Source organism: Muscardinus avellanarius (genome assembly GCF_963383645.1).
Source record: "Muscardinus avellanarius genome assembly, chromosome: 3".
Classification (NCBI taxonomy): Eukaryota; Metazoa; Chordata; class Mammalia; order Rodentia; family Gliridae; genus Muscardinus; species Muscardinus avellanarius.
In genome coordinates this window covers 120511925-120539199 of record NC_137788.1, presented here as the reverse complement: position 1 = coordinate 120539199, position 27275 = coordinate 120511925, and the positions used below count along the sequence as shown (strand labels likewise).

The following is a 27275-nucleotide window of genomic DNA, read 5'->3' as shown; positions in this document are numbered from 1 at the left end:
TGTAGGGCCCTGCCTTGGGAAACTGCGTTGCTCCACTGACCTGGCATCGCTCACCTTCGCTGGCGTCTCCCTGGCCCAGACCTGCAGCAGGTGCCTCAGCCCTTTCCAGAGATCTCCATCCCCTAAGTCCCCCCACAGTCTCTTTCCACCTGCCAGATGCCCAGCTCCTCCAGCCATTCCCCATCTCACTTGACCTTAACTCAAGTGCACTCCCAGGGTCCATCACCACAGGGGTAAAAGGCGACTGCAATTCCTTTCCATAAGCCTGCTTTCCCGAGTCCTTCTCCTGAGCTCTAGCCCTTCTCACCCGAGGTCCGCAACTCACAGCAGGGAACGCCGCCATCTCTGAGAGCACACTGGCTGCCTCATTCCTCCTGCATGCTGAGGACTCGAAGGAGGATATCGTACACATCCTGCTCCATGTAGCCCTGCAGCAAAGACAGGAGATGAAGGGCAGAAAACAGGAGAGCGAGCCTTGTGTGGTGGCGCACGCTTGTAAGCCCAGCATTTGGGAGGCTGACATAGGAGGATCTGGGTTCGCGGCCAGCCTCAGCTACTTAGGCCCTTTGCAACAGTGAGACCCTCTTTCAAAGTAAAGAATAAAGAATAGGGCTGGGCATGTAGCTTGGAGGTAGAGTGCCCCTAGGTTCTATCCCCAGTACCACCAAAAAAAAAAAAAAATCAGGCTAAGGTGTGGCTTAAAGGTAGAATGCCTCTGGGATTCAATCCCTAGCATCTCCCACCCTCCAAAAAAAAAAAAGAAAAAAAAAAAAGAAAGAAAGACTGATGAGTGATGTTCTGTGGTATAATGGAATACTATTTCCTATATATTCTTTTTTTTCTTTTTTTTTTTTTTGGTACCAAGTTTTGAACCCAGGGGAATTCTACCTCTGAACTATGCCCCCATCCCTATTTAATTTTGAAACAGGATCTCTCTAAATTCTGGAGACTGTCCTCAAACCTACTCCTCTTGAATCAGCCTCCAGGGCACTAGGATTGTAGGTATGCACCTCCATCCCCAGTTTATAGTCTCACTTATAACTTTGGCTAGGTTTGTCTTGCTTTATTTTGGGGGGTGTGAGGGAGGCACTGGGAATTTAACCCAGAGATATTCAACCTTCCAGCTACAGACTTTTTTTTCCCGTGTGTGTGTGTGTGTGTGTGTGTGTGTGTGTGTGTGTGTGTGACTGGGGATAGGACCCAGGGGCATACTGGCTCTGAGCTACACCCTCAGCTCTGTTTTATTTTGAGGCAGCATCTCAGTAAATGGCAGAGGGCCTCACTAAACTTCTGAGGCTGTCCTTGAACTTGTTACCCTCCTATCTCAGCCTCCCAAGTACAGAGATGACAGGTGTGCAACACCATACCGGGCTGAACTTTAGCTTCTAAGGTATTTAATGTTTCCATGGCGCTTCCCTGTCTTCCCAGATGGTGGTGTCTATTTCCAGGATTGCTGTGAGGGTTACAACCATGAATCTGAAGTTCAGCGCCGGATACCCAACTGCTGATCCCTTCCTTAAGGTTATTATTCCTAATAAAGGAGCAAGCCGCTAGGCACAGTGGCGCACACTTGCACTCCCAGTACCTACCTGGGAGGCTGAGAGAGGAGGATCGCAGGTTCACAGCCAGTCTCGGCAATTTTGTGAGACCCTGTTTCCAAATCCAAATTAAAATAGGTGTGAGGGTGTGGCTTTGAGGTAGAATGCCTCTGGGTTCGATCCCCAGTACCACAAAACAAAATAATAAAAGATAAAAAGGGCTGGGGCTGCAGCTCAGAGCTAGAATGCCCCTCACTCCCCTGTAGCATACAGGCAAAACAGGAGCAAGCCACCTGCCTTTTCTTCCTTGGTTAGGGCTAAGTTGGCTCAGGAGGAAAATGAGGAAGGGGACAGGGGACAGGGGAAGGCCTCACAATGAATGGGGGGTTGAAAAGGAGCGGCAAAGACCTCTCCCCCGAATCACAGACATACACAACCCGCTCTCTGAGAAGGGGCGAGTATGCAGAGGACAGAGGAGGACCTCAAGGCAACTCCCTCACCCGCCCGCCCAGGTCTCCGCCTCCCCCAGGACTGCCTGGCTCACCCGCGCAGCATCCAGCAGGTGACTCCGGTAGGTGGAGATGACCTCCTCGTGGCTCTTCTGGGAGTCCTGGGAGTAAGCATGGGGGAGGGGAGGCGTGCACTCGCCCTCCCCTCTCAGCCAAGCATGAGGAGCAATAAAGTGGTCAGCTTTGCTAGACTCACTCCCAGCCAGGCCTCCATGGCTCCCGGACGTCTCCCACGTATCCATCACTCTCCCATCACCCCCACTGTCCACCCTCTCCTCCAGCAGTGTCCATTTCCCCGAGGGCCAAGACATACCTGCAGCTGCAGGGTGAGGCAAGCATTCTCACCCCGAACTGCTAGGACCTCCTCCGAAAGCTGTTCCAACTTTTTCAACAGCTCCTTGATCTGAAGCCAAAAGGAAAGGGGACCAATGAAGGCCAAGGCCTTCCCCCAAACAACACCCCAGGTAGAAATCAGCTTTTTTCTTTTTCTTTCTTCTTTTTTGCGGTACTGGGGATGGAACCCAGAGGCATTCTACCGCCAAGCTACACCCCTAGCCGATTTTTTCTTCTTTATTTTGGAAACAGTGTCCCACTGAGTTGCAAAGGGCCTCACTAAGTAGTAACTGAGGCTGTCCTCAAACTGCCATCCTCCTGTTTCAGCCTCCCAAATGCTGGAATTACAAGCGTGTGCCACCACGTCCGGTTGCCAGATATTTTTATACACATGGTTTCATTTATGCTCAACACAACACTTCTGAGAAGACCCACACTTCTCTGAGGAAAGTGTTATTATCTAGATTTTGTAGATGAGGAGCATGAGTTTAGTAATTTGTCAAAATTATACAGCTAATTAGAGATGAAATCATGATTCGAATCGCTTTGACTCCATAGTACATGACCTTTTTCTGTGTATGTATGTGTGTGTGGCACTAGGGATTGAACCCAGGGAGATTTTACCTCTAAGCTATATCCCCAGCCCTATTTTTTTTTTTTTTTCAGTACTGGGGATGGAACCCAGGGGCTTTCGACCTCCAAGCTACATCCCCTGCCCTAATTTTTATTCTTTAATTTGAAACCGGGTCTCACTGAGTTGCGGAGGGCCTCACTAAGTAGCTGAGACTATCTGTGAACCGCGATCCTCCAGTCTCAGCCTCCCGAATGCTGGGATTACAAGCGTGCGCTACCGTGCCCGGCTCATTCTTTATTTTTTTTGAAACAGGGTCTCACTGAGTTTCTTTTTGTTGTTGTTGTTGTTGTTGTTGTTGTTGTTGTACTGGGGGTGGAACCCAGGGGCTTTCTACCTTCAGGCTATACTCCCATACCTATTTTATGTTTTATAGCATGCCCGGCTATTTCTTATTTTGAGACAGGGTCTCATTAAGTTGCTGAGGCTGATAGGTGGGTGTGGTGGCACACGCTTGTAATCCCAGTACTTGAGAGGCTGAGACAGGAAAATCCAGGTTCATAGCCAGCCTCAACTACTTAGTAAGGCCCTCTGCAACTTAGTGAGACCCTGTTTCAAATTAAAGAACAAAAAAATCAGGCTGGGGGATATGGCTTGGACATAGAATGCCCCTGGGTTCAATCCCCAGCGCCCCACACACAAAAAAAAAAAAAAAAATTGCTGAGGCTGGCCTTAAATCTGTGATTTTACTTCCTCAGCCTTCCAAATTACTGGGCTTTCAAGAATTTTTATTATTTTTTTATTTTATTTATTTATTTATTTTGTGGGTCGGGGATGGAACTCAGGGGCATTTGACCTCCAAGCTACACCCCTGCCCTATTCTTTATTCTTTATTTTGAAACAGGGGCTCACTAAGTTGCAGAGGGCCTAAGTAGCTTAGGCTGTCTGTGAACCATGATCCTCCTGTCTCAACCTCGCCAATGCTGGGATTATAAGCGTGAGCCACCATACCCGGCTTATTCTTTATTTTGAAACAGGGTCTCACTAAGCTGTGGAGGGTCTCACTAAGTAGCTGAGGCTGTCCGTGAACCTTGATCCTCTGGTCTCAGCCTCCCGAATGCCTGGGATTACAAATGTGCGTCACCACACCTGGCTCTGTCAATGTTTTTAATTTTTATTTATTTTTGCAGTACTGGGAATTGAACCCAGGGACAGTCTACCTCCAATATACCCCCAGCCCTACTTTTTATTCTTTATTTTGAAACAGAATCTCACTAAGTTGTAGAGGGCCTAAGTAGCTGAAACTGTCCTCAAACCCGTGACCCTCTTGTCTCTGTCTCCCAAGTACAAGGATTACAAGAGTATGCCACCACACCCTGCCTCTTAAGTAAATTTAATATCTGCCAGTTCTTAGTAACTTAGAAAGACCCTGTTTCAAAACATTATATATATATATATATATATATATATATATATATATATTTTTTTTTTTTTTTTTTTTTTTTTTTTTTTTGCGGGTCTGGGGATGGAACCCATGGGCATTCGACCTCCAAGCTATACCCCCTGCCCTTTTTTTTTTTAATTTTGAAACAGGGTCTCACTAAGTTGCGGAGGGCCTCGTTAAGTAGCTGAGGCTGTCCACGAATCGCGATCCCCAGGTCTCAGCCTCTGAATGCTGGGATTACAACTGTGTGCCATCACGCCTGGCTTATAATTTATATTTTTAATCATTCTAAGTGTGATCATGTATACAAGTTTTAGTAAGAAATCTGAATTTATTCATTTCATAGGTCATTCTATACCTACTAAAATTCTTTTGTAAATTGTTCAAAATTTAGAAAATATGTCTCATTGAAACATGTTGGACTCACTTTTAGGACAAGCACTAAGAAACCCCGAGCTGGGTGTGATGGCATACACCTGTAATGCCAGTACTTGGGAGGCTGAGGCAAAAGGATCACAAGGTTCAAGGACAGCCTCAGCAAGTAGTGAGACTCACCAACCTAGTGAGACCCTATTTCCAAGTAAAAAATAAAATAGGTTTGGGGTGTAGCCCAGAATAGAAAGCCCCTGCGTTCCATCCTCAGTACAAAAAAAAAAGTGGAAGAGAAGAACAGTAGCCACCCCTGGCTCTACTTAACCAGTCAAACCCTGAATCACCTCAGAACCTCAGGAAAGCCACAGCAACCAAGTGTATAATCAGGCCTCTTCCCAAGTGAATACACTATTTAAGTCAAAATGCCAATAAATAGCTTGGCATGGTGCTGCACCCTGTAATCCCAGCACTTGAGAGGCTTAGACCAGAGGATTGCAGGTTTGAGGCCAGCCTCAGCAACCCAACAAGACCCTGTTTCAAAATAAAAAATAAAAAGGGCTGGGGGGGTATAGCATGGAGGCAGAATGCCCCTGAGTTCAGTCTCCGGTAACATAAATAAAAAATAAACCATGGAGCCGGGTGTGGTGGCACACGCTTGTAATCCCCGCGTTTGGGAGGCTGAGACAGGAGGATCGCGCAGGTTCGAAGTCAGCCTCAGCTACTTAGTGAGGCTCTCAGCAACTTAGTGAGACCCTGTTTCCAAATAAAATATAAAATAGGTCTGGGAGTATAGCCCAGAGATAGAAAGCCTCTGGGTTCCACCCTCAGTACCAGCAAAAAAAAAAAAAAAAAAAAAAAAAAAAAAAAAAAAAAAAAAAAAAATTAATAAACCATGATATTCCAACAGGTGGTAGGTCTAAGCTCATTGTTGTTTTGTTTTGTTTTGTTTTGTTTTTTGGTAGTGTTGCTAGGAGTGGAACCCTGGTAAAGTCTACCTCTAAACTATACTCCAAGCCCTATTTTATTCTTTTATTTTGAAACAGGGCCTCACTGAGTTGCAGAGGGCCTCACTAAGTAGTACAGGCTGGCTGGGAATCTGCAATCCTCCTGTCTCAGCCACAGTGTGTGCCCCACCGCTGGGGCCTGAAGCCCACCACTTACAAACTCAAGTCCTGCATGCTTGCCTCGGGTCTCAACCACAGGCCCCTCAGCCCCAGAGCATCATGCGGACCGTGCCAAAGACCGTGCTCTGCTGGGCATTCACCTGACGGACCAGAGGCTGCTGGGCTCGCAGGCGCCCTGGCTGCTCACCTTGGCCTCCTTGTCCCGGCAAGCCCCGATGAGGTGATCCATCTTCTCTCGGAGCAGCTCGGCAGCTTTTTCAAACTGCTCGGAGCGCCCGCGCATCTCGCTGGCCTGGCGCTCCTGCTCGGTGGCCCGAGCTGCCAGGTCCTCGCTGCGCCGCCGCTCCTCGGCCGCCGCCTCCCGCAGCCGGCTCATTTCGCGGCAGGCCGTGTTATACTTTTCCAGCACGGCCTTCAGCTCCTGGCCCCACGCCTGGGCCTGGGCCACCAGCGAGCCCCGGGTCTTCTCGTGCTGCCGCAGGCTGGCCGCCTCGCGAGCCCGCAGCTCAGCCACCTCCTCGGTGGCCTGGTAGAGCAGCTGCTTCAGCTTGCTGATCTCCTGGCTCTTCCCGCTCATTGTGGCCTGAACCGCCCGCAGCTCTTCCTCCAACTTCCCCAAGTCCTTCTCCAGGGCGGCCACTTGGGGGGATGTTGGGGCCTGGGAGAAGGCCCCCGGCTCCGCACTGGGGCTCAGGGATCCCCGCAGGCGCAGGTTTTCCGCCTCCAGCCGGGCCAGCACCTGCTGGGCCTCCCGGTGCCGGGCCACCAGGGTGCTGATGCAGGCCTGCAGCTCCTCCAGGGGCTCGGCAGCCGTGGGCCGCGCGCTCCCCTTGCCCACCAGGTCAGGGGGGAGGCAGTCCCACAGGCCTCGGAGGCCGCTGCTCTGGGATGCCAGGCGCTTGCGCAGCTTCTCCGTGGCCTCCTTCTCCATGGCCAGCTCCTCAGTGAGCAGCCCCACACTCCTCCGCAGCTGCTGCAGCTGGACCTGCGCCTCGGGCTTGGGCACGAACTCCCGCTGAAGTCGCTGGCTCAGGGTCTGCAGCTCCCCCTGCAACCGCTGCCGCTCCCGCCCCAGCTCCCCCAGCTCCTCCAGCAAGTTACTGTTGCTCAGCCTCAGCGCAGACACCTCCTTCTCCAGCTGCCCCTTTGCCACGCCTTCCCCTGCAGCCTGCTCGCCTCCAGGGGCCCCCAGAGGCTCTCCTCGAGCTTGGGGAGCCCTCTTCTCCTCTTCACGCACTCTGGTGCTCCGGGGGGCTGGCTTTGGGATGCCCTCTCTGGACTCCTGGGCAGGGGCCTCCGGTCTCAGCTGTAGCCCAGCCTTTGCCCGATCCAGCCTCACCAGCACTCGCTCCAACCTGGCCTCCATTTTCTCCCAGGCAGCTGCTGCAGCCTCCTCTCGAGGCGTGCCCAAAGCTCCCTCCAGGATGGGTCTTGACAGAGCCCCTCGGGCAGCATCCTTCTCTCGCCACACTGCAGCCAGCTCTTCCCTTAGTTGTAGCAGGAGCTGGTTCATGGCTGCGGTGCCCAATGGCTGGGCCACTGTGCCTGCTGCTTCAACACCTGGAGCCTGGGGCTTCTCCTTCTGGCCAGCACACTGCTGGTCCATATGATCAGAACCCTGGGTCTGTCTCCCAGTGGCGGTCAGTTGCTGTCCTGTAGCTTTCCCGATGGTCTCAGACCTTGGGCTCTGGGGTGGCCCCTGATCTTTTGATTGGGATCTTTTGTGGACGTCATGCTGGATCTCTCCTGGGGCCGACTCCTCAACTGTCTTGGGAGCCAGTGTTGGCATTCCTGTGGCCCCCGCCTGCCGCTGCTTCTTTAGCTCTTGTATACGCTCAGCCAGCAGGTTCAGGGGACAACCCTGCTCCATGCCATCCCCTCCAGGCCGGAGGCTAGAACCCTGCTCTCCTGCAGCTCCTGGCTCCCGGGATAGGAGGAGCCCTAACTCCTGCACCTGCTCTCGAATCTGGCTCTCCAGGCCTGAGTAGGCCGCGGCTCGAGCCTTACACTCTTCCGTCTTTCGCACCAGCTCCTGCTCCAACTGAACAACTTTCCTCTGCTCCTCTTCATACTTCAACCTCCACTCTTCTGAGCACCGGTCCTCCTCCTCTTCCTCCTGCTCCTCCTCGGGCTCTGCTCTCCAGGCGCTCTTAGGTGGAGAGCCCACCTGGGGCTCAGATGGAGAGGCCTGTGTCAAAAACACAGCAGGGGCGTGAAGCCGTGCGCCCACCTCGCCCCAGGAGGGCCTTCCTTCCCCTAGATGCCAAGGTGCCAAACAGGGCAACTAGGAGATGGAGTGGGATAGCCTGGGCTGCGTCGGAAGTCACTGAGGGCCTTACCTGGGATGCAAAGTCTGGGTGTTGAACTAGCCCCTGACCTGTAAAAGACATGGAGCAAATGAGAGAAGACAGGTCCCATGGGCTTCTAGCACACGCGCTACCCCCAGACTTGGTCTGGGATGAGTAGGCACAGTGTGAAAGCCCTCAGCACACGTCTTCCTGGCGCCAGGAGCCCCCTTGCTCAGTAGACCCCTAACCCCTAGAAACGTACTTTCCTGTCCCAGGGATAGAGCTGATCTTACATTTTCTTCATTTTTTTGTAGGTTTTTTCTTTGTTTTTTGTTTGTTTGTTTGTTTTTGTTTTTTGGTGGTACTGGGGATGGAACCCAGGGGCCTTCTACCTCCAGACTACACTCCCAGACCTATTTTGTATTTTTAATTTGGAAACAGGGTCTCTTAAGCCAGCAGAGGCTGGCTTCGAACCTGCGCGATCCTCCTGTCTCAGCCTCCCGAGCGCAGGGATTACAAGTGTGTGCCACCACGCCCGGCTTTGTTTTTCTGTTTTTTTTTTTTGTTTTTTTGTTTTTTTTTTAATGTGGTACTGGAAATAGAACCCAGGGGCATTCTATCTCTGAGCTACATCCTCAACCCTATTTTTTACTTTTTTTTTTGTGTGTGTGTGTGGGGGGGGGGTACTGGGGATGGAATCCAAGGGCTTTCTACCTCCAGGCTACACACTCAGCTCTATTTTTTATTCTTGATTTTGAAATAGGGTCTCACTGAGCTGTAGAGGGCCTCACTAAGTAGTAGCTGAAGCTGTCTGTGAACCGCAATCCTTCTGTCTCAGCCTCCCAAATGCTGGGATTACAAGTGTACGCCACCACGCCTGGCATTTTTTTAATTTTTGAAACGGTCTCACTAAGTTGCTGAAGCTGGCCTCAACCCTGCTATTCTCCTGTCTCAGCCTCCTGAGTCCTGGGACTAGATGTGTACCACCATGCCTGCAGGCAAGAAGCTACTTTTTTTTTTTTTTTTGGTGGTACTTGGGGTGGAACACAGAGGCTTTCTACCTCCGGGCTATACTCCCAGACCTTTTTTTAAAAATATTTTATTTGGAAACAGGGTCTCACTAGGTTGCTGAGAGCCTCACTAAGTAGCTGAGGCTGGCTTTGAACCCGTGCGATCCTCCTGTCTCAGCCTCCTGAGTCCTGGGACTAGATGTGTACCACCACGCCTGCAGGCAAGAAGCTACTTTAATCCCTTGGCTCTCAAGGAGGTCTTGGCATTGCCAGGGGGCTCTTACCTCCCCGCCTCCGGTTCAGGGCCTGCCGCAGCAGCCTCCACAGCACCTTGTCTTGTGTGCCGAGCGCGTAATGCAGCGCGTTGTGACCCCCACGGTCCACCGCCCCCACGTCGGCTCCGTGGCTCAGGAGCAGCTCGGCCACTTCCGCGCTGCCTTTCTCACAGGCCAGGATCAGGGCTGATCTGTGGGTGAGGACGAGTCTGAGCACAGGTGTTCTCCATGAACCCAGGGAGTCCGGGTTCCAGAAATCCCCCTGCAGGGCCAGCTGGCAGAGGACTCACACCACCAGCCCAGCGCCAGCCAGGGACAAAGCTGAGACCGACCAGACCACAGCCTTTCAAGCAGTGCTCCTTGCCGCTGCAGCATCAGAGAGCAGGGAGCCGACTGGAAGGGCTCCGTTTTTATATGCTTTATATAGTACAGCAAGGTTCTGCGTACATTTTGTCTGCTTTTATAGTATCAGAGATCAAGCCCAGGACCTCAGACATAATAGGTGAGTTCTATACTACGGAGCTATAGCCCCAGCACTGTGCTTTTCTTTTTTTAATTTTTTATTTCTTTGTGGTACTGGGGGTGGAACCCAGAAGCTTTCTACCACTGAACTATACTCCCAGACCTATTTTATACTTTATTTGGAAACAGGGTCTCACTAAGTTGCTGAGAGCCTTACTAAGTAGCTGAGGCTGGCTTCGAACCTGCGATCCTCCTGTCTCAACCTCCCAAGCGCAGGGATTACACATGTGGGCCACCATGCCTGGCTTTTTTTTTTTTTTTCCAGTACTGGGAATGGAACCACCCAGGGGCATTCTACCTCCGAGTTACACCCCCAGCCCTATTTTTTATTCTTTATTTTGAAATAGGGGCTCACTGAGTTGCAAAGGGCTTCACTAAGTAGTAGCTGAGGTTGTCTACAAAACATGATCTTCCTGTCTCAGCTTCCCAATGCTGAGATTACAAGCATGCACCACCATGCTCGGTTTGCATAAATTTTTTTATTGGAAAAAAATCTCATTGTTTAGAAGCTTGAAATCAGTGTGTGTGTGTGTGTGTGTGTGTGTGTGTGTGTGTGTGTGTGCGTGTGTTGATACTGACAATTGAACCCAGGGGCTTTCTACCTCTGAGCTATACCTCTGTTATCTTTTTATTTTTTTATTTTATTTTATTTTATTAGGTGGTACTGGGGTTCCTGGAAGCCCTTCTACCTTCAGGCTACGATTCCAGACCTATTTTTATATTTTTATTTGGAAACAGGGTCTATTAAGCCAGCGTGACTGGCTTCGAACCAGCACGATCCTCCTGTCTCTGCCTCCCAAACTTGGGGATTACAAGCGTGCGCCACCACGCCTGGCAGTTATCTTTTTATTTTGAAACCGGGCCTCACTAAGTTGTCTGGGCTGGCCTTGAACCTACAATTCTCCTGTCTCAGCCTCCCAGGTACTAGGATTACAGGTGTACACCACTGGGCCTGGCTCTGAAAACCAGTAAATTAATCCACTGGCTCCAGAGATGTCCATTCTACTTCTGGGGTCATCTGTGCTGGGAAGATGGTCATGGCCGCAGACGGGACTCTTCTGAACCACTGCTGGGGAGGAAGGAGGTACCCAAAAGGAGAGAGACCAGTTTACCCTCTTCCACAACACACACACACACACACACACACACACACACACACACTGCCCATGGCTTCTTTCTAGATGGGTCAGAGTCTGGAAACTGGGGTGGGAAGATGGGGAAGGCTCACTTGTCATCCTTGTCTGTGACATTAACTCGGGCACCTCGCTGCAGCAGCTGGGAGCAGATAGCTGCGTGACCACCCAGTGACGCGATCATCAGGGGTGTACGTCCATCCTGCAGAGATTATGGGATTATGGGAAGGGGGATTATGAAGAGCCAGAGAGCGCCACGGGCCGGGCACAATCTTACCAACTCCCCTCTCCCCTCTCCCTTCTGGGAGAAAAACAAAACAGATCTCAGGGCTAAATACTCTCTTTCCGAAGGTTAGAAGCTCCCCAGAAGATAAGGCTTAACTCCTCTTTGAGGGGGAGGAGGAAGAGGAGGGAATGGAAAGGGAGGGTGGCGCTCCACATCTGGGACAGGAATTTACCCAATCAAACTCCAAGAGAGCAGCAGCCTGCCATACAGGATGCCACCCGCCTGACACTCACATTGTCCAGCACGTCCAGGAAGGCCTCGTGGTCACACAGCAGTAGCACGCTGGAGGCACAGCCGGAGGAGGCTGGGAGGAGTGAGGGTGGTGGGGTTACGGGAAAGCAGGACGGGCATCCACTCACACACGACTCTCACAGCTCTTCCTTTTCTTTTCTTTTCTTTTCTTTTCTTTTCTTTTCTTTTCTTTTCTTTTCTTGGTGGTACTGGGGTTCCTGGAAGCCCTTCTACCTCCGGGCTACACTCCCAGACCTATTTTTACATTTTTATTTGGAAACAGGGTCTCCTAAGCCAGCACGCGCGGCTGGCTTCGAACCTGCGCGATCCTCCTGTCTCTGCCTCCCAAGCGCGGGGATTACAAGCGTGCACCACCACGCCCGGCCAGTTCCTTTTCTTTCTATCTTTCTTTTTCTTTTGTGGTGCTGGGGATTGAACCAGGGGCATTCTACCTTTGAGCTACACCTCCAGTCCTATTTTTTATTTTTTTTCTTTCTTTTTTTTTTTTGCAGGTCAGAACCCAGAGGCATTTGACCTCCAAGCTACATCCCCATGCACTATTTTTTATTCTTTATCTTGAAACAGGGTCTCACTAAGTTGCGGAGGGCCTCACTAAGTAGCTGAGGCTGTCTGCAAACCGTGATCCTCCAGTCTCAGCCTCCAGAATGCTGGGATTATAAGCGTGAGCCACCACGCCTGGCTCATTTTTTTTTTTTTTTTTTAGGTTGGAAACAAGGTCTCGCTAAGTTGCCAAGAACCTCACTACATTGCTGAGACTGGCCTGAAACCTGAAATCTTCCTATCTCAGCCTCCCAAGTACTGGGATTACAGGTGTGCACCACCACACAGGGCTCCATCCTGCATAGTATCAATTAACCCTGGCTGCCCCTCCCACACCACTTTCCCCTCTCCTCCCCACCCCCTCACTGTAGTCCCTGCGGTCCCATTCCCACCATCCCTGGCTCTCACCTGCCCAGTGCAGCGGACTACGGTTTTCTGCGTCCACAGCATCTTCATTAGCACCGTGCTGAAAATAGCCACAAAGGGAAGAAGCTGGGAGCTTGGGGTTAGCATCTTTACCCCTCCCCTTGCTGGGTCACCCTCCTGACAGGGGGAAGGACAGGAGGGCTCTGACTTGCAGGAGAGGACAGGCAGCCTTGAATTTCTACCCTGTTCGTAACCCTGGGGCCCAGGGAAAATCCAGTGATAGGTAAAGAAATGTGCTAGGGAAAAAGACACCTGATTCCCTGGCTGCTGCTTTACTGTTTGTTGGGTACTGGAGATTGAACCCAGGGACATTCTACCTCCAAGCTATATACCCCCAAGCCTTTTATTATTTTTTTATTTATTTGGTGGTACTAGAGTTCCTGGAAACCCTTCTACCTCCGGGCTACACTCCCAGGCCTATTTTTATATTTTTATTTGGAAACAGGGTCTCTTAAGCCAGTGAAGCTGGCTTCGAATCTGCACGATTCTCCTGTCTCCGCCTCCCAAGCGTGGGGAATTCCAAGCGTGTGCCACCTCGCACGGCTTCTGCTCTATTTTTTTTATTCTTTATTTTGAAACAGGGTCTCACTAAGTTACGGAGGACCTCACTAAGTAGTTGAGGCTGGCCATGAACCTGCGTTGCTCTTGTCTCAGCCTCCCAAGCTGTGCCCCGCAGGCAGCTCACAGCTCACTGAGATCACAAGTGTGTTTCACCATGCTCAGCTTTATTTTTTATCTTAAAACAAAGTCTTGCTAAATTACTGCATCCTGGCCTCAAACGTGGAATCCTCCTTGTCTCAGCCTCCCAAGTACTGGGATTACAGGCATGCGCCATCATGCCAGCTTATTTTTTATTTTGAAACATTATTTTTTATCTTGAAACAGAGGCTCCCTAAATTGCTGAGGCTGGCCTGGAACCTGGGATCCTCCTGTCTCAGCCTCCCAAGTACTGGGATCACAGGCGTGCACCACCTCAGCAAGGGGTTGCTCTCACCTGAAGCAGGACCTTGACACACTGCGGCTGGCAAGAGATGGTGGCCAAATGCAGGGCGGTGCTTCCTGGAAAGAGAAAGACGAGAGAGGAAGGGTAGGTGGCCTGGTGCCTGCGATGACTCATGGGGTGGGAAGACAGGAGACGCACAGATAATCAGAGGGAGATTAGAAAGAGAAGCTCTCAGCCACACCAGGCCAGAAATTCCTGTTCCTCAAGCAGCTGGTACCTATGGTGGAGATGTGGCCAGCCTGCAGGGAGGGGAACTCCGGGGGTATTACTGGGGACAGACGCAAGGGTCTACAGCCAGACCCCCACGGCGGCTGTAAAAGGACCAGCAAGCAGCTTAAGTCCAGCGCTCAGTGGAACTCACCGTCCTCGTTCTTGCTGTTGATATCAGCCCCATTTGCAAGCAGTATCGTCAGACACTCTGTCAGGCCTTTGGAGGCAGCCAGATGAAACCTGCCAGAATCAAAGCGCACAGGAAGAGGAATGAAAGAGGAATGAAAGGACCAGGGGATAAAGAAGGAAGAATCTTTAGTGTGTGTGTGGGGGGAGCACTTGGGATTGAACCCAGGGATATTCTAACTCTGATCTACACCTCCCTCGCTTTTTTTTTTTGGTGGTGGTACTGGGGTTCCTGGAAGCCCTTCTACCTCTGGGCTACACTCCCAGACCTATTTTATACTTTTTTATTTGGAAACAGGGTCTCTTAAGCCAGCGCAGCTGACTTTGAATATGCGCGATCCTCCTGTCTCCGCCTCCCAAGCACAGGGATTACAAGCATGCGCCACCACGCCTGGCCTTGCTTTTTTATTATGAAACAAGTTTTTGCTAAGTTGCTGAGGGCCTTGCTAAGTGGTGGAGGCTGGCATTGAACCTATGATCCTCCCACTGTCAGCCCTTCAAGTACCTGTACCACCACACCAGCTAGAAGAGGGAATCCTAACACATTGCCAGGCCAGTCCCTAAGGCAGAGGGGAAGCTGTCTAGCCTGACTTCCTGGGAATGAAGGTCATAGCCAGACAAAGCCAGAGGCAAAGGCTAGAATTAAGCGCAACAGGCCTGATCACACCGGGTGTTGCGGGGACACACAGTGACCTGCCTCTCTGTGCACCGAATCTTTACTGGAAGCAGAAGTGTCAAAAAAAAGCAGCCAGGAAGGCCAGGCATGGTGGCACATGCTTGTAATCCCCACGCTGTAATTCCCGCACTTGGGAGGCTGAGACAGGAGGATCACACAGGTTCAAAGCCAGCCTCAGCTACTTAGTGAGGCTCTCAGCAACTCAGTGAGACCCTGTTTCCAAATAAAATATAAAATAGGTCTGGGAGTGTAGCCCGGAGGTAGAAAGCCTCTGGATTCCATCCCAGTACTACCAAAAAAAAAAAAAAAAAAAAAAAAAAAGCAGCCAGGGGCTGGGCCTTTGCAGGCGCGACAGGGGGGATATGTCCCTTATTCTTTTTTTTAATGGTGGTACTGGGGGTGGAACCCAGAAGCTTTCTACCTCTGGGCTATACTTTTATTTGGAAACAGGGTCTCACTAAGTTGCTGAGAGCCTCACTAAGTAGCTGAGGCTGGCTTCAAACCTGTGTAATCCTCCTGTCTCAGCCTCTCAAGTGCGGGGACTGCAAGCTTGCACCACCACGCCCGGCTTTTCCCTTATTCTAATCAGTCCCTCGGCCCTGTGGCTCCCATGGTTACCACTTCATTCCGCATTTCCCAAACACACACCCTTCCACTTGTGCAATAAAGAAACTATTCGGTGTGTTCACTGCTGTTTGTTTAGTGCACTTTACATCCTTTTCAATTCAGTGCTGTCAGTGTGGGATGAGAGGGGATGGAGCCAGGGAATGAGATCTTCCCCCACACTGTGCTGCACTTGATGTATGGCAAAGGGTTATCAACAGGCTTACTAATAAGACAACAAAAAGGACTCCGAAGTTGTAGGCATTCCCTGACCCACATCATATTAGAGTGTGAGGCTTTCAAAAGGAAACAGAACCAGGTGCAGTGATGCATGCCTCTAAGCCCGGTATGTGGGAGGCTGAGACAGGAGGAGCACGGGTTCCAGGCAGGTCTCAGCAACTTAGCAAGACACTGCTTCAGAACAAAGAATAAGACTGGGAGCCGGGCGTGGTGGCGCACGCTTGTAATCCCAGCATTCGGAGGCTGAGACTGGAGAATCGTAGACCCTCAGTGAGGCCCTCGCAACTTAGTGAGACCTTGTTTCCAAATAAAGAATAAAAAATAGGTCGGGGGTATAGCTCGAAGGTCAAATGCCCCCTGGGTTCCATCTTCAGACCCACAAAAAAAAAAAAAAAAAAAAAAAAGACTGGAGTTTTGCTCAGTAGAATGCCCTTGAGTCAAATCCCCAGTAACACACACACACACACACACACACACACACACACACACACACACAGTAACAACAACAAAAACCCACACATGGGCATGATGACATCTGCCTGTATTTGGAAGGCTCAGACAGAAGGATTGCAGGTTAAAGTACAACCTCAACAATTCAGCCAGGCTCTCAGCAACTTAGCAAAACTAAATTAAATAAATAAAACAGGGCAGGAGGTTAGCTAGAGCTAGAATACCCTTGGACTCAATCCCTAGTATAAATAAATAAATAAATAAATAAATAAATAAATAAATAATAGGGCTGGGGTATAGGTAAAGTAGAACACTCTTGGGTTTAATTCCCAGTACAGAGAGAGAGAGAGAGAGAGAGAGAGAGAGAGAGAGAGAGAGAAAATGGAACCACACAGTGGTAGGGCCAAGAGGACTTACGGGGACTGGCCGTTGCAGTCTAGCTTCGTGGGCCGGGCCGACTTCCTGGAGGCCAGGGCGGCCACGCGTCCCACGTCCCCCCGCTGCACTGCTTCCAGCAGCTTCTGATCTCGACGGTTCCATCTCTCCACCTGATCCAAAGCCATAAAGTGTACATGTGGAGGATGGGGAGGGTGTGGAGAAAGGAAAGAGGGAGATGCCAGATGTCTAGCAAGGAATAAGAAAGACTCCTAAGGTCCTCTCAGTCTTTCACAACTCACCCTAGATTATTTGGTCCTTTAGGAGGCCAACTAAACATTAACCAACCCAGATGCCACCAACAGCTGTTGCTGGTTATTGCCAGCCTGAACCTAAAGGTACCTGGACCACTGAATTAAAAATTACAGGTGTAGCTGGGCGTGGTGGCGCACACTTGTAATCCCCACACTTGGGAGGCGGAGACAGGAAGATCGCACTGGTTCAAAGCCAGCCTCACTGGCTTAAGAGACACTGTTTCCAAATAAAAATATAAACTAGGTCTGGGAGTGTAGCCTGGAGGCAGAAGGGCTTTCAGGAACCCCAGTACCACCAAAAAAAAAAAAAAAAAAAAAAAAATTACAGGTGTAGCTAGGCATGGTGATGCATGCTTGTGATCTCAGTTCTTGGGAGGCTGAGATAGGAGGATCATACAGGTTCGAAACCAGACTCAGCTACTTAAGACCCTGTTTCAAAATAATAACAAAAAGGGCTGGGATTTTGCTCAGAGATAGGATGCCCTTGGGTTCAATTGCCAGCACCACACACACAAAAAATTTATGAACTGGATGTGGCCTGTTATCCCAGTACTTGGGAGACTGAAGCAGGATGATCACATGTTCAAGAATATCCTCAGCAAGCCAGGCATAGTGGCGCACACTTATAATCCCAGCATTTGGGAGGCTGAGACAGGAGGATCACGGTTCGTGGACAGCCTCAGCTATTTAGTGAGGCCCTTTGCAACTCAGTGAGACCATTTCAAAATAAAGAATAAAAAATAAGCTGGGCGTGGTGGTGCACGCTTGTAATCCCCGCGCTTGGGAGGTGGAGACAGGAGGATCGCGTGGGTTTGAAGCCAACCTCACTGGTTAAAGAGACCCTGTTTCCAAATAAAAAATAAATATATTAAAAAAAATAGGTTTGGGAGTATAACCTGGAGGTAGAAGGGTTTCCAGGAACCCCAGTACCACCAAAAAAAAAAAGGAATAAAAAATAGGGGTGTAGCTCGGAGGTCAAATACCCCTGGGTTCCATCCCCAGTACCGCAAAAAGAAAGAAAGAAAAAGAAAGAAAGAAAGAAAGAAAGAAAGAAAGAAAGAAAGAAAGAAAAAAGAAAGAAAGATCAGGCTGGGGGTGTAGCTCAGAGGTAACCCCTGGGTTCAATCCTCAGTACAAAAATAAAATAAATTTTATTTTATTTATTTATTTTGGTGGTACTGGGGATGGAACCCAGGGGCTTTTCTACCTCCAGGCTATACTCCTAGATCTATTTTATATTTTATTTGGAAACAGGGTCTTACTAAATTGCTGAGAGCCTCACTCAGTAGCTGAGGCTGGCTTTGAACCTGTGCGATCCTCCTGTCTCAGCCTCCCAAGTGCGGGGATTACAAGCGTGCGCCACCAAGCCCGGCTAAAATAAATTTTAGAATGCCCCTGGGTTCCATTCCTAGTAGCGCAATAATAAATAAATAAATAAAATCAGACTGGAGGTGTAGCTCAGAGGTAGAATGCCTCTGGATTCAATCCCCATACCAAAAAAAGAAAAGAAAAGAAAAAAGGCAGAAGAGGACCCCCTCCCCCTCTGCCTCCCCCAGTCCTTCCTGGCTCCCTGGCAGGGAGCAGCTGTCCCAGACAACAGCCACACCTGGCCACACATTGTTCTACCATCCCAGCTTGAGTTTTTCGGGTGGAGGAGTAATTACAATAATTGAAGTCTTACAGGGCGTAAAAGAGAAAGTTGTGTAAAGACACCCAGGAATGAGAGCATAGAGAAGCCTGCCTAGGTCCTGGGAGGGAAAGGCAAGGAAGAAGGGAGGAACACAAGCATTTCTGGTGTGCTGTGTGCTGTGAGGGGCCCCGGATGAATATGTTGTCAGCTGGACTGAATCTGGGACCTGGTTCAGCTACATTCTCAGCCTCATGACCCAGAGCAAGCCATGAAACACCTCTAACAGGTTTCCTCATCTGTAAAATGTGTGTAATAATAACTACCTCATCACCCTGTGCGTTATTAAATAAGCTAAAGTATATGCAATCTTTTTGTAAACTATAAAGAGCCATATAAATGGATGGTAGCTCCAAAAACAAAACAGGAAGTAGTGAGAAATTGGTGGGGCAGACGGCATTTTATGGGGTCACAGGAGGAGGTGAAGAGAAATAGGGTCTGTGGAAGCCCAATAACTCATTTCAAATACTGCTTATATAGCCGGGGCAAATGATTAATCAACAGCAGGAAAGACTTAAGTGCCCAAACTATAAAATTATCTAGGGTAGATGGATTCTAAGATAATACTCCTGCACCACCCTGGTGGCTCCTGATGGGCCTTTTAAGTAATATTTCAGTTAGCCTCTCAGTGTCCCTGGAAAATAGTTAAAACTAATTTTTTTTTTTTTTTTTTTTTTTTGTGGTACTGGGGTTCCTGGAAGCCCTTCTACCTCCGGGCTACGCTCCCAGACCTATTTTTTATATTTTTATTTGGAAACAGGGTCTCTTAAGCCAGCGCGCACAGCTGGCTTCGAACCTGCTCGATCCTCCTGTCTCCGCCTCCTAAGTGCGGGGATTACAAGCGTGCGCCACCACGCCCGGCTAAAGCTAATATTTGGTATTATTTTATCTCTTTGACAGAAGAAATGGAAGCACATGGAGGTTAGATACCTGTTCAGAACCTCATAAAAGTGTGATAAATTTGGACTTAGAATTTACCCAGGCCACTTGATACTAATTCTTTGTTTGTAGTACTAGGGGGTTGAACCAGAGCTACACCTCAAACCCTGTTTTTTTTTCCGTTTTTTTTTTTTTTTTTTTTTTTTCAGATCTGGGGATGGAACCCAGGGGCATTCAACCTCCGAGCTCCACCCACTGCCCTATTTTTTATTCTTTATTTTGAAACAGGGTCTAAGTTGCAGAGAGCCTCACTAAGTAGCTGAGGATGTCTGCGAATCGCGATACTACAGTCTCAGCCTCCTGAATGCTGGGATTGCAAGTGTGCACCACCACGCCCGGCTTCCAGCCCTATATTTTATTCTTTATTTTGAAACAGGATCTCGCTAAGTTGCAAAGCGGCTCACTAAGTTGCTGAGACAAGCCTTGATCCTCCTGTTTCAGCCTCCCAAGTACTGGGTTTACAGGTGAGCACCGCCACACTTGCCTCTGATGCCTGATCTTAACTTGCAACTCAATGAGACCCTGTTTCAAAATAAAGACTAAGCCGCATGCTTGTAATCCCCGCGCTTGGAAGGGGGAGACAGGAGAATCGCGCAGGTTCGAAGCCAGCCGCGCTGGCTTAAGAGACTCTGTTTCCAAATTAAAAAAAAATATATCACATAGGTCTGGGAGTGTATCCCGGAAGTAGAAGGGTTTCCAGGAACCCCAGTACTACCAAATCAATCAATCAATCAATCAATCAATCAATCAAAGCCGGGCGTGGTGGTGCACGTTTGTGATCCCAGCGCTTGGGAGGCTGAGACAAGAGGATCGCACGCATTCGAAGCCAGCCTCCTCTACTTGGTGAGGCTCTCAGCAACTTAAGTGAGACCCTGTTTCCAAATAGAGTATAAAAAAGGTCTGGGAGTATAGCTCAGAGAGGTAGAAAAGCCCTTGCGTTCCACCCCCAGTACCCCAAAGGAAAACAAAAAAAGAATAAAAAATGGGGCTGGGCTGTAGCTTTTCTATCTCTGTAGAAAGCCTCTGGGTTCCATTCCCAGTACTGGAAAAAAAAAATCTTAATTCAAACTCTGTCTCTGAATATTTGACATATAAAAATATCTTTGAACCTCAGTTTCTTCTTTTTTTTTTTTTTTTCGGTATTGGGGATGGAACCTAGGGTCATTCTACTTCCAAGCTACACCCCAGCACTATTTTTTGAATTCTTTATTTTGAAACAGGGTCTGAGTTGCAAAGGGCCTCCACTAAGTAGCTGAGGCTGTCCGTGAACCTGTGATCCTTCTGTCTCAGCCTCGCAAACACTGGGATCTCAAGCGTGCGCCACACACACCCAGCTTGAAGCTCCGTTTCCTAATGATGTGACAATATATAAAGCCCTAGCGCGGTCTGTCACCTTGTAGCGACGTGACAAATGCTAGTCCCATCTCTATAGCTCCCGGCTTTGCTGGGCGCACTTTGGATTTTCCTGTGCTCAGGACAGTTCCCCGGCTCGAGGAGCGGGAGGAATGGGCTTTGCTCATTCCAGCCATGAACAACGTCTGAGAGTAAAGGCGCCTCTCTTTCTCCCTTTTTTTCTTTTTCCTCTGTGTGTATGTGTCTGGGGGAGGGGCACTGGGGATTGAACCCAGGGGCATTCTACCTCTGAGCCACACCTCCAGCACTATTTTAGTTATTTATTTATTATTTAGTTATTTATTTATTTTGTGGGTCTGGGGAAGGAACCCAGGGGCACTCAACATCCGAGCTACACCCCCATCCTATATTTTATTCTTTTATTTTGAAACAGGGTCTCGCTTAGTTGCAGAGGGCCTCACTAAGTAGCTGAGGATGTCTGCGAACCGCAGAGCCTCCGGTTTCAGCCTCCCAAAGGCTGGGATTACAAGCGTGCGCCACCACGCCCGGCTCTTTATTTTTTATTTTGAAACAGAGTCTCACTAAGTTGTCCAGGGCCTGATATGCTGAGGCTGGCCTCCAACCTGCAATCCTCCTGTCTCAGCCTTCCAAGTATTAGAAGTCCAGGTGCATACCAGCATGCCCAGCTGCATAGTTGAGATGAGGGAGACTTTGCAGGGGTGATTGCTCACTCTTGTGTCTCACAGCAGTAAGAAGAAAAGACAATGGCTACTGAAACAGAACAGGTGACTGAACATGGAATGGCTTCCCTGAAGGAACCAGGACCTGCCTCTCAACATTTTAAATGCCGTGGACATCCCTCTGTGCTGATTCAGGGCCAACAGTTTGAAGCTATTTTCCAGTGCCCTATTTAGTCTGCTTTCTACATAGGCAGAGTAAACTGGTCTGCAAGGCATCCTCAAAGATACCCTTCCCTTATTAATTTTTTTTTTTTTTGGTGCTACTGGGGTGGAACCCAGAGGCTTTCTACCTCCGGGCTATACTCCCAGACCTATTTTATATTTTATTTGGAAACAGGGTCTCACTAAGTTGCTGAGAGCCTCACTAAGTAGCTGAGGCTGGCTTTGAACCTATGCGATTCTCCTGTCTCAGCCTCCCAAGCGCGGGGATTACAAGCGTGCGTCACTACGCCCGGCTACCCTTCCTTTAATATAAAATGAGATAGCTGGGTGCAGCGGCATATGCCCATAATCTCAGTAGTGAAAAGTTCAGACAGGAGGATCACCAGCTTGAGGTCAGTCTCAGCAATTTTGGGAGAATTTATTTCAAAAATTTTAAAAAGGGCTGAGGATGTAACTCAGAGGTAAAATGCTACTGGATTCAATCCCCCATACCAAAAAAAAAAAAAAAAATTAAAATGAGATGATAGGAGCTGATTTTTTTTGTTTGTTGATCTCCTCATATAGTGCATAATATAGATTAACATGTGTGCACGTGTGTGTATATGTGTGTGTGTGTGTTTTACTGGAGATTGAACCCAAGAGCATTCTACCTCTGAGCTAGATCCCCAATGTTATTTTTTTTAATTTTGAAACAGGATCTCACTAAGTTGCTGACAGCCTCACAAAATGGCTAAGGCTGGCTTCGAACCTATGATCCTCCTGTCTCAGCCTCCCAGGTCCTGGGATTATAGGCCTGTACTACATTTCAAAGTGATCGCTGATCTTTTAGTCCTTACCTTAGACTGGAGGTGCAGGGCTCTGGCTCTGGACATAGGGGTCTGAGGGGTAGAGTGTGAATAGGGAGAGGCTACCTCCAGGTGTGACTGGAAAACCAGGTTTTTGGACTGGCCAGGAAGGCTGTCATACTGTTTCTCTGACAAACGGGTTCCGCATGGTTCACCACCCAAAGGAGTGGAGAAAAATGATGCTGGGAAGTGCGCAGAACTCTCACAAGGAAACAACCTGCAGCTGAGATTGATCTAGCTTCGTACTTTCTGCAACCCCAGTCTGATAGAGGAAAAGTTCCTTTCAGCTAGATAGTTCTAAATATACCCAATCCATCCATACACACTAAAGGGCAGGGGGTATAGATTGGAGGTACAATGCCCCTGGATTCAATCCCTAGCACCACACACAGAGAGATAAATCCACCAAATATACTTCCTATAACCTCAGTACACACACACACACACACACACACACACACACACACACACACACACACATTTAGTAGTACTGGGGATGGAACTCAGGGAAATTTTTTTTTTTTTTTTTTTTGGGTGGTACTGGGGGTGGAACCCAGAGGCTTTCTACCTCCGGGCTATACTCCCAGACCCATTTTATATTTTATTTGGAAACAGGGTCTCACTAAGTTGCTGAGAGCCTCACTAAGTAGCTGAGGCTGGCTTCGAACATGTGCGATTCTCCTGTCTCAGCCTCCCAAGCGCGGGGATTACAAGCGTGCACCACCACGCCCGGCTCGAACTCAGGGGAATTCTACCTCCAATCTACACTCCTAGCCCTATTTTTTATTCTTTATTTTATCTTTATTTACTTATTTGTTTTTGTGGATCTGTCTGGGGGTGAAACCCAGGGGCATTTGACCTCCAAGCTACACCCCCTGCCCTGTTTTTATTATTTTGGAACAGGGTCTCACTAAGTTATGGAGCGCCTCACTAAGTAGCTGAGGCTGTCCGCGAACCATGATCCTTCAGTCTCAGTCTCCCAAATGTTGGGATTACAAGAGTGCGCCACCACACCCGGTTTATTCTTTATTTTTAAACAGGATCTCACTATGTTGTGGAGGGCCTCATTAAGTAGCTAAGGCTGGTCAGGAACTTTTGATCCTCCTCCCAAGTACTGGGATTACAAGTGTGCACTACCATGCCTAGTTTATACTGAGCTCTTGTCATACCAAGAAGAGTTTAGAACAGGTGGGATATTCCTCATAGTCAAGAAGGACTGCAGGATGGTTCCCAACCCCAAGATCTGGCCCATTGCTCATGCCAGCATCTTGAGAGGAAGAAGGCACTGCCTAAGGACTGGAGAATCAGAAGAATGAACAATCCCCACTCCTAAGGAGGGCAGGCTCTGCAAACCTGAAAGGAAGGGCAGCAGTGAGGACTTTCAGTGTCTATAGAACAGACCCCATAAATAAAGTCAGTGTAGGTCAAGACAATCTGGTGACCTCCGTTTCAAGTTCCTATAATAGTGAATGTCTTTTTCTTCCCTTCTCTTTTATTCATTCTTTTTTTCTGACCTGGGGATTAAACCCAGGGCTTCTCACATGCTAGGCAAGCACTCTACCACTAAACTACATCTGATAGTAAGTGGTGTGTGTGTGTGTGTGTGTGTGTGTGTGTGTGTGTGTGTGTGTATTACTGGGGATTGAATCTGGGATATTCTACCTCCAAGCTATACCCCCAGCCCTATTTCTTTCTTTTTTTTTTTTTTTCTTTCAGTACTGGGGATGGAACCCAGGGCCATTCTACCTCCAAGATACACCCCAGACCTATTTTATTTTGAAACAGCGTCTCAGTGAGTTACCAAGGGCCTCATTAAGTAGCTGAGGCTGTTCAAGAACTGCGATCCTCCTCCACCTCCCAAATACTGGGATTACAAGTGTGTGCCAGCACGCCTGGCCTGCCTGCCTTCCTTCCTTCCTTCCTTCCTTCCTTCCTTCCTTCCTTCCATACTGGGGATGGAACCCAGGGGCCTTCTACCTCTGGTCTATACTCCCAGACCTATTTTTTTATATTTTATTAGGAAACAGGCCCTCACTAAGTTGCTGAGAGCCTCATTAAGTAACTGAAGCTGACTTTGAACCTGCACTATCCTCCTATCTCAGCCTCCTTGGGATTACAAGTGTGCACCATCATGTCCGGCTTATTCTTTATTTTTGAAAAAGGGTCTCACTGGCCGGGTGTGGTGGCACATGCTTGTAATCCCCGCTCTTGGGAGGCAGAGACAGGAGGATCGCGCTGGTTTGAAGCCAGCCTCGCTGGCTTAAGAGACCCTGTTTCCAAATAAAAATATATAAAATAGGTCTGGGAGTGTAGCCCGGGGTAGAAGAGTTTCCAGGAACTCCACCCAGTACCACCAAAAAAAAGAAGAAAAAAAGAAAAGAAAAGAAAAAGGGTCTGAGTTGCAAAGGGCCTCACAAAGTAGCTGAGGCTGTCCACAAACCACAATTCTCCTGTCTCAGTTTCCCAAATGCTGGGATTACAAGCATGTACCACCACGCACAGCTCCTACAGCCCTTAAAAAACAACAACTTTTTGTCTTGAAACGAAGTCTCAACAGGTTGCTGAGAGTCTGGTTATGTTGCTGAAGCTGGTCTCAGCCTCCCAAGTCCTAGGATTAGAGATGCATACCACCATTCCGAGTTTAGTAAGTGCCTTTTAACTGGTAGATTAATGTGTGGAAACTACATGAAGAAGCAAATGCAAATGGGACAATGGCAGGTCTCAACAGAGCTCCCACTTCTGCCTCAGAGCTTTCTTCTAGGTTTCTGTGGCCTGGATACAGAGTGAACTAACTGAGCATTTCTCATACTTGTCCATGAATGACAACACAGAGTCAAGATAGCTAAGCAGCATTACTACATGCAGACAGCTATGTCACTTTAAGTGATCCACAATCCCAATCTGGGAACTGAACCTCCAAGCAACACCTGTGGCTTTTTTTATGATACTGGGGATGGAACCCAAGGGCATTCTACTTCCGAGCTACACCCCCAGCCCTATTTTTTATTCTTTATTTTGAAACTGGGTCTCACTGAATTACAAAGGGCCTTATTAAGTAGTAGCCGAGACTGTCCATGAACTGTGATCCTCCTGTCTCAAGCCTCCCAAATGCTGGGATTACAAGTGAGTGCCACCATGCCCGGCTTACCCCCGGCCCCCCCGCTTTTTTTTTTTTTTTTGGTGGTACTGAGGTTCCTGGAAGCCCTTCAACCACTGGGCTACACTCCCAGACCTATTTTTTATTTTTGGAAACAGGGTCTCTTAAGCCAGCAAGGCTGGCTTCGAACCTGCGCCATCCTCCTGTCTCCGCCTCCCAAGCACGGGGATTACAAGTGTGCACCACCACGCCTGGCCCCCCCCCCCGGGCCCTTTTAAAATTATTTTGAAATAGGATCTCGCTAAATTGCTGAGGCTGGTCTCTAACCTATAATCCTTATGTCTCAGCCTCCTAAGTATTGGGATTACAGGTGTGCTCTACCACGCCCCATAATAGAACATTTGCACATGTGCCTATGTATGTGTGTATTAAGGATTGAATCTAGGGGCATTATACCTCTGAGTTACATCCCAGCCCTTATTTATTTATTTATTTATTTATTTATTTATTTAGATACTGGAGATTGAACCCAGGGGCATTCTACCTCTGAGCTACACCCCAGCCCTGTTTTTTTTTTTTTTTTTTTATTCTTTATTTTGAAATAGGGTCTCACTAAGTTGCAGAGGGCCTCACTAAGTAGCTGAGGCTGGCTGTGATCCTCCTGTCCCAGCCTCCCAAGTAGGGGAATTTAGGTGTGTGGCACCACAGCCAGCCCAGAGATATATCTTTAGAGAAAGAGAAGCTGTACACTCCCTGAGCCACCAGTTTTTGTAATCTTGTGTTTTTTTCTGGGGGATATGGAGAATTGAATGACTTCTGGGAACTCTCAAGAAGACCCTTCATCTTCTCCTTTCACCATTACTTTTCCTAAACTCAACCAAAGGCAACACAAGACCTAAAGAACTGGGTGAGGGATCAGGGTAAAGGAAGTCTGGGGAAAAATGGGCACAAAGTCCCTACTGGCCCAAGAACCAGTCTGATGAGCAGACACTGCAGTGAACTGGCCCGAGTGGATTCTGCAGGCAACTCACCCAGTCCTTTGGGGAGCAGCCAGGCAACTGTGCGTCCTCTGGCAGTGCCTGTCAGGCTGGCTAGACTGCAAGATTAACCCACAGTGAGCAGGAGGAGGCCAGGCGAAGAGGAAAAGTGGGATCGGAAGAAATCAGGCAAACCAGGGCATCAATGGATGGGGAGGGGTTTGGAATGTCGGAGGCTCAGTCCTCTGATAGGGGGCTGCAGTAGAAGTGGCTGGGGTGGGGATGAGGCAAGGACTGGAGACTGTGAGGAGGGCGGGGGAAGGCTATCTGTTGGGAAGACAGCAAACGGGTCGTACTGGAAGGATGTGAGGACCGGACAAGGAAGGAAAATGAAGCTGTGGGGCAGCAATGGGGGATGGTAGAAGGGGTCAGGGCTGGGCAGGACTGGGGCTGATACTTGGGGTGGTTCGGAAGTGGGGGACAGAGAAGAAGTAGAGAGCAGAGCTTTGGGAGCAGGGCTGCAGAAGTTGGGGTGTGGATGCTAGGAGGACGCGGGCCCAAGGGAAAGGAGCCTAGGGAGGGTGCGAGTTAGGAAGGCAAGTCAGGAGCCGGGGACGGTTAGGAATGACACAGAGTTAGCGTTGCGCTGCGGGAGCCGATGAGGAGACGAGGCCACCGCACCTGGCATGGGACTTCCGTCACCACAGGGCTCGGACCCCAGCCCCAGCCCCATCGCCCAAGCGTGTTGGCACCTACCGCCACTTGCGAACTGGAGCAGGAGAAAATGCGCTTCAT

General features: G+C 49.1%; 1 protein-coding gene across 3 annotated transcripts; it reads right to left on the bottom strand.

Moving 5' to 3' along the window:
- Nucleotides 1–365: 365 nt before the first annotated feature.
- On the bottom strand, nt 366–27275 carry ANKRD35 (ankyrin repeat domain 35; the record flags this gene model as incomplete). Of its 3 annotated transcripts, none has more annotated exons than XM_080693199.1 (13): nt 366–428; nt 2083–2148; nt 2361–2450; nt 6079–8079; nt 8231–8268; nt 9474–9655; nt 11215–11321; nt 11639–11709; nt 12606–12663; nt 13618–13682; nt 13988–14115; nt 16409–16539; nt 27237–27275. In XM_080693199.1, 13 exons carry the CDS (start codon nt 27273–27275, stop codon nt 366–368), a joined length of 3039 nt encoding a protein of 1012 aa, XP_080549325.1. The 3 variants fall into 3 exon arrangements, with proteins under 3 accessions (XP_080549325.1, XP_080549326.1, XP_080549327.1); XM_080693200.1 differs by having other exon boundaries at nt 13988–14076; XM_080693201.1 differs by lacking the exons at nt 13988–14115; nt 16409–16539 and having other exon boundaries at nt 13618–13638; nt 27243–27275.